The 7352-nt window shown below is 37.3% G+C and overlaps 1 protein-coding gene across 1 annotated transcript; it reads left to right on the forward strand.

The window, feature by feature from the left end:
• Positions 1-1239: 1239 nt before the first annotated feature.
• Positions 1240-6146, forward strand: LOC128358590 (high choriolytic enzyme 1-like). Its single transcript, XM_053318924.1, has 7 exons — positions 1240-1311; positions 1785-1830; positions 2666-2818; positions 3335-3452; positions 4179-4357; positions 5410-5491; positions 6017-6146. Exons 1-7 carry the CDS (start codon positions 1240-1242, stop codon positions 6144-6146), a joined length of 780 nt encoding a protein of 259 aa, XP_053174899.1.
• Positions 6147-7352: the final 1206 nt, after the last annotated feature.

Raw genomic sequence — 7352 nt, forward strand, 5'->3', positions numbered from 1 at the left:
ATTAAACGGTTTTACCTTTTAAAGCCATGTGTCACTTTTACACTTCTGCTGTTCTTAAGTTTAGTTTCTCTTTTAGTGATGTCATGACTGCTTTCACATGGTTTGAATTTAAGATAACACATTAACACATAATGTAATAAAAATGGCATAAACCAGAGAGGCTGCTGCATCCCACGCTTTCTTGCAGGTTGTTCAATGTCAGTGCTCTGTCTGGTGAGGTTGCACTTATGAAGCAGGTGTTTGGTTGACATGACAGCTGTGAAGAGCTCTCTAGGTGTTTTGGCTGTAATGGTATCTTCCATCTGGTCTAAGATTTGAAATCATATTTTCTGTACCTGGTGCAGAGTTGGATTTTTGCAGAGCAGAGTTTTATACATATATATATATATATATATATTTATACAGAATCTGTCTCATAACTCTCATTTAAAGTTATTTATCTCATTAATCAATGTTTTACCTCTTTGGGCCAGAAAATCAACACAACAATCTTCATTTATTACATCTATTCATATCAGAAGCTCATGCACTTATTAATGCTGGTGTGTTGACAAACAGCTGCAAACTTCCTTTGAATGAGAGAAAAATGGAATAACAACCAATAAAATATAAGATAAGATACATTTATTTGTACAGCACATTTCAAAGTGCTTTACAGGATATAAAAGCAACACATGGTAAAATAAAAATAATGATTAAAAGTGTTAAATTGGAAATATAATGAAGCTAAAGTAGAATAACAAAGGAGAATACAGTGAGAGTTACAGTGCATTGTAATACCCTTAAAAGTGAGTGTGAATAAAGACATGAAACTAATACAGACATTCATTTCAACATTTAATGATGAACTTGGTTACCAATGTACCAATAGTATCGTCCTTTAAATGTGAATTAAATTAATCATGCTCCAGATTGTTTATCTGCTAACTAACTTGAAAACTAACTTGGGTCATTTTCTTAAAAAAAAAAAAACAACAACCCCCCGCCGTTAAAAAACACACCAGTGTGGGAATAAGCATGTGGCATCAAGGTGAAACAGTCTTATCAGCTCCAACAGGTTTATTCCTACCTTCAATCATTTTTCCTCCAAGTTTCCATGAAACGCCTCTCATCCTGAGCCTCAGTCCTGATTACTGTTCACAACGCTGCGCAGACAGAAACACGCTGACTTACCTTTCAGTTGTTTGAAACATCATTTAATTCATTTTTAAGCTCGGCTCACTTGTTTTTTCAGAAGACATGTCGGGTCTGAAGCATACTCTGGGTCTTCTGGCTCTGATGGTAGTTTGCATCATAGCTGAAGAGCAGAAGGTGAGTTTTGGAGTCTATTTAAACTTTAATTTTGTGGCTTTTTTAAAACAGTTCAGGTTTACCAAAAAGGTCAAAATCAAACAGGGAATCTAATAACAGAAGGCAAGAAGTGAGGTTTAAAATGGACAGAAACTTTACCCCTAGTTTATAAAATGTTATGAAGATTGTTTGACTTAAAGTTCAATTAAAAAGTAGGATGTAAAACTGGATTTATTACGTAACTGTATTTTATAAACTGTCACATGTCACTAACAATAACTTTGGTGAATTAGAGATTTAGACTGCTTGGTGCTTCCCAACTGCAAATGAACCAATTATAATTTGTTTCATTTTTCATATTTAAATGGCCAACCTGAAACAATGTGAAAGTTTATCATTTCTGTTATTAATATCTCCACTAATCTCATATTGTGACATCATGTACTGTACAGCTGTTGATGAAATAACTCTTTAACTCTCTTCTCTCTTTACAGGTTAAATCCGTCTCTGAAAGGATTGAGGAAGCCAACAGGAACATCGGTGAGATATTTTCTTAGACTTTAAAAACATTGTGAAGACTTTCAGTTATTCACACAGATGGATACAGGTGTGCTCGATCTTATCTGCTTTATCTGAATAAATTAGATTCAAATATTTACAATGGATAAGTACATTTTCCAACAGTTGGAGGTAAAGTCTTGACTTTGATCTACCTTCGATGTCTTTTCTTCTTCATGAGCAAAACTGCAGAAGGCTAAGACATAACATTCTTATAGTTCTTATATTCTTATTCCCACTACTCATATTTTTCCTCAAATTCATAATGATTATTGTCAGTTTATTGATTGATTATTTGTCATTTGCAGGGATTGAAATTATAATACCTTTTTTCTCAATACATTTAAGAAATAATTTGACATTTTGGAAAATATGCCTCTTCCCTTAAACGGCAAGAGTTGGATAAGAAACTTGGTACCACTGTCATATGAAGCTGGAGCCAGCTGCCTGTTAGCTTAGCTTAGCATAATGACTGGAAACAGAGGGAAACAGCTAGCCTGAATCTAGGTTAAAAAGTCTGCTTATAGCTCTAGAGTTGAGTTCTGCAATGGCCTAAAACTGAGACCCAAACCTGGCCCATTTCAGACCCAAGCTGACTGAACCCGCCTGGTACTAATGAATTTGAGACCCAAAAGCTTATTGTCACTTTAGTGTTGTTATCATATGCTGTCACAGTTTCCAAATAATTCCTTTAAATAACTGTTTCATAATCTCAAGACAAGTTTGCAAGATCATGCATTAATTTTGTCTGGAGATATTTCTTTTAGAATCTGATGCCCTACACCACACTGATTTGTGTCTCATGTTTTGACATCAGTCAGACGTCCTGATGGGCCCTTTGTGGAGGATGACATCGCCTATGCCTCTGAAAGTGATAGAAACGCTGACCCCTGCACCTCCCGCGACTGCAAGTGGGACAAGGCCAGTGACGGCCTGGTGTACGTGCCCTACGTCATCGCAGACCACTACAGTGAGCTGGTTTTACGTCAACTATAATAGTAGAAATGAATCACATCTTTTACTGGTTAGAATAGAAACTCTGTAGAAGGACAAAACGTTCTCAAGTATTAGATTACAGATATAAGTTTTGCATTTGTTTTACTTCATTTCACCTTATAATTTTATAAATTGTCAATTGAAAGTATGCAGAGAGCACATAATCGAACAAAAATAATAATAATGGTGGCATTATAATTTATATTGTTATTGAGTGTAATCTATTATAATGGATCATATTTTATAAGGTGATCATGTTTTATAAGTGAAGTCCTGCAATTTAAATATTACTGTACCAGAAATTACTGTAGCACAGTAAAATGTACAGTGCAGAAGTATGAAATAGTACAAAAACACCTTAACATTGTACAGAAATGCAAAACTTGAGCAAACAAACAAACAACCAGAGATGAAAAGCCAATCAGCAAAATCAGAATATATAGGAATTATGTCATTATGAGTATATAATACCTGGTTTTTACACTTCCAGCTTCTCGAGAGCTGGCCATCATCGAACGTGGTCTTCAGTCCTTCGACAGTGTCACCTGCATCCGATTTGTCCCTCACAGCACTCAAAAATACTACATCCACATCCAGTCACTGGACGGGTTTGGCCTCATTTCATATTTGAATCTAAAGGAAAACATATTGTATACGTAATGACATACAGAAGCTTAGATTTGTATTTCATCTATACACAAAAAAACCCAAAACAATTGAATAGTTCCAGAAAACAACCTTAGTTAACAAATCATCATGTGGTTCAACACATTATTAAAGTAAATGAGACAATTTATTTGGCTCATAATAATCACTTTCAATAACTTTTTTATATAACCTTACTAAACACATGCAACTGAATTACTAGTACAGGAGGAAGGGAGGAAAAAAGGAGAGAAGGAAGGAAGGAAGGAAAAGAGTAAGGAGGAAGGGAGGAAAGAAGGAAGGAAGGAAGGACAGAAGGAAGGAAGTAAGGAAAGGAGTAAGGAGGGATGGAGGAAAAGAGGGAAGGACGGACGGAAGGAAGGAAGGAAGGAAGGAAAGGAGTAAGGGGGGAGGGAGGAAAAGAGGAAGGAAGTAAGGAGAAAAGGAAGGGTGGAAGGCAAGGATGAAGGAAGGAAGGAAGGAATGAAGGAAGGAAGGAGGAGGGAGCAAAGAAAGAGGGAAGGAGGGGAAGAACGAAGGAAAAATTAAAGAAAGAGGGAAGGAAGGAAGGAAAGAAGGAACAGTCAAAAAAGACGGGGTCAATTTGACCTGGGAGGACGACAGGAGGGTTAAGTGTGAATACATACACACAATAACACACACTGTTCTCTATCTCTATCATCTCTCAGGTGCTTCTCCTATGTGGGTCGTCATTTCTATGTTCAGGATCTGTCTCTGAAGCGTTCGGGCTGCCTGTACCATGACATAGTGCAACATGAGCTGCTGCACGCTCTGGGCTTCAAACATGAGCAGTGCCGCTCCGACCGAGACCAGTACATCCGCATCCTGTGGGAGAACGTGATTCCTGGTAGGTGACCCCTCCCCTCTTGACCTTTATGTCTACTACCATCCTGTCACAACTTCCCATCCTGGAATCCCAGAGTGTGAGTTTAGTGCTTTGACTAACATTATAATCTGTGACAATGAACATGAACTACACTCCACACAGCTAGATATAAAACGCTTCACAGTGACTTTCACATGACTATACCTTACCTAGAAACTCAGAGATATGAGCTTGACCGAGCTGAGGAGGAAGGGGGAGGGGCCTGTGAGCGTGAGCAGTGATTGACAGCTGTCAGACACTCCATCAGACATAATCCTTGCTCTGATTGGTTCTTTTTGTCCGGTCGCGGCGGATTCTGGCAATTTGCAGTAGGAGCAGTAGGCGGGGCTAAATGAGCCTGTTTTTTTTTTTTTTTTTTTTTTTTTTTTTTTTTTACAGATTACTAGTTTCATGTAATGTTGTCTTTACATAGTGACAGTCTTAGCAAATAAGACAAAAAGTTATACTTTTATAAGACTTACCAACTGCAGCTTTAAAATTAAGTCGTCAGATTACCATTAAATTTAAAAACCTTTTATTTTAATGACCCCAATTCCTTCAGTGTAATAGGACACCTTTGCCTTTATCGGACAGTCATTAGTGAAAAGGAAGACAGGAAACAAGGGGAAAGAGATGGGTATGGCATGCAACAAAGGGATGTTGTTGTTCTGTTGCATGCACAGTAACCATTTGGCCACTGGGTGCTCCAAACTCTACATTTTTAACCCCATAAGGCTCAAAGTATAACAAAAATTTTCACAATATTGCTGCTCAGACATTCAACATTTTAAGACATTATGGCAAACGCATAATTTGCTGATAAAAAAGCAAGAAATGTTAGGTTTGCATTAGCGGTGACTTAAATGCAACATGTAATGCTTTGCTGTCATTTATATACTATTATGATGTTTGATGTTAAACATGGTCAAAGGTCAAATCTAACCTTTGTTGTATCAGAGCAACCCAGGCCTGTAAAAACACAGCAGTACTCTCAGGATCATGACCAACGTTTTCTTCTCTTGTTTTATGGTCAGGTTGGGAGTACGCCTTCGACAAGATCAACACTCTGAACCAGGGAACCCTCTATGACTACAACTCTGTCATGCAGTACAGCAAGTAAGAACAGAGACACACAACACTTCACTTTATTTATTGTCATTTCTGCTGTAAAAAAATGTTTTATTCACCATTTGTTAAGAAACTGAATTATATCCTCAGGGCAGACGGAGCTATGATGTCAAAATTAAACCTGATTTATTTATGCACGCATTAAAACTCCAACCGTTGTGGTCTGGATCTTACCCACGGTGCCATCCTAATGATTATGTATTTTTTTAAAAGACAAAGTTCATAAGGCAGATCTGAAGACTTCAAACTGCATGAAGGGAGAGTAAATCTGGGTCCACAATGTGCTTTAACCTTCGGGTCAAATTGACCCTGTCTGTTTTGACTGTTCCTTCCAACTGAAAGCCAATGTAAATACATTAAATGTAATATTTTATATCTACGTAACATTTTCTTCAGGAGCAAATGGTTGTTGGATTATTGGGCTTCGTCTGCATAAAAGTAGAGTGGTGGACATGATCTTGCTACGCATCTCATCAGCTTCTTTTAAGTATAGTATAATATGTTTAAATCCAGGTACGCCTTCTCCAAGAACAACCAGCCCACCATGATGCCAATCCCCAACCCCAATGTTGATTTCGGCGTAGCTACCGAGATGAGCCAGAATGACATCGACAGGGTCAACAGACTGTACGACTGCAAATAGACTGGTACGTACACACACTGCTCAATGCTATACAAGCATTTATTTCTTAAGAGAAACTATCTTTTAGTACAGTGCAGGACATTCCAATGTTTTATATGAATGTTTCTTATTTTGGGACAAGCAGATGAGAAGCAGATGTATGGGAAAACAGAAAGGTTGTGAACTGTAATAGCAACAGTCATAAAACACACACAGAAAAGTACACTACTATGGCTTCAGTTGCCCATTTTATTGCTTATACAGTAAACTGGCTATAGGATGGGGATTTTTGTGTGTGTGTGTGATTTTTGTCCAGTTCATATTTTCGTCACAAGTTCCTATTTCCTTGCAGGGAGTACACTTGTTTTGTGTTTAAATCTGAATACTTTCCTAGAAAATGTGACTGCTTTTTAAAAAGTCTTTCTTCTTCTATTTTGTGTACTGACCTGCAATTTAGACCTGACATACTGTTCAGGGTCAAATTTGATCTATAAAAATACCCTATACTTTTCCTAATGTGATCCAGAATATACAAAAAAAGGAGATATAATGCATGCTTTGTTTTTGTGCAGTTGATGCAAATTTTTGGATATGCAAATGTCCAAATTTGACTTGTCATACTTTAAAATGTTCTCCTGTACCAGTGTTTTTGTCTTGGTAAAATGTAAACCATGGCTCATAATTGATATTTTTCTGTCAAAGGCCCAACGCTGATGTTTTGTCCTGGCTTTGCCTGTGGATCGAGCACCAATCCAATGGCTGAAGCACGAGATCCGACTACTGCACCTTCATTCAGTTTGGATTTTGTTGAATTACATCAGACAAAACTGTCACAATAAAACATTTAAAAGGCCTAATTACTTATATGACTGTGATAATGTTTTTTTCTGCACAGGGCATTATTGTAGGTCATCACTTGACTTACTCTCTGGAAACATATAGGTAGGAGTAGCTCATAGGTACTATGAAACTGGTATCCAACAGGTCACAGATATTGACTGCAAGTCACTGGAATGCTGTAAGAATCAATCCCTCGAGTTTAAAGATGTAGTAAGCGATAATAATAATACCACTAGTTACAAATAACTTTACACATATGTAGCTGAGGTCAAAGTATGCCAGCAGAGTGAAAATGGTTGGTGTTATTTATTGTACAGACAGACAGACAGACTTTATTGTCCTGCATGGAATTTGTTTTCAAAAGCCAGTGCATATGCAATAACCACA

Source organism: Scomber japonicus, chromosome 5 (assembly GCF_027409825.1).
Source record: "Scomber japonicus isolate fScoJap1 chromosome 5, fScoJap1.pri, whole genome shotgun sequence".
Classification (NCBI taxonomy): domain Eukaryota; kingdom Metazoa; phylum Chordata; class Actinopteri; order Scombriformes; family Scombridae; genus Scomber; species Scomber japonicus.

What these genes read in the sequence shown, in the direction of transcription:
- LOC128358590 (XM_053318924.1), top strand. Translation starts at nt 1,240, where the DNA reads ATGTCGGGTCTGAAGCATACTCTGGGTCTTCTGGCTCTGATGGTAGTT. An exon ending in CACATCCAGTCACTGGACGG is followed by an intron (nt 3,453 to 4,178) that starts GTTTGGCCTCAT and finishes ATCATCTCTCAG; the next exon opens with GTGCTTCTCCTATGTGGGTC. An exon ending in GTGGGAGAACGTGATTCCTG is followed by an intron (nt 4,358 to 5,409) that starts GTAGGTGACCCC and finishes TTTTATGGTCAG; the next exon opens with GTTGGGAGTACGCCTTCGAC.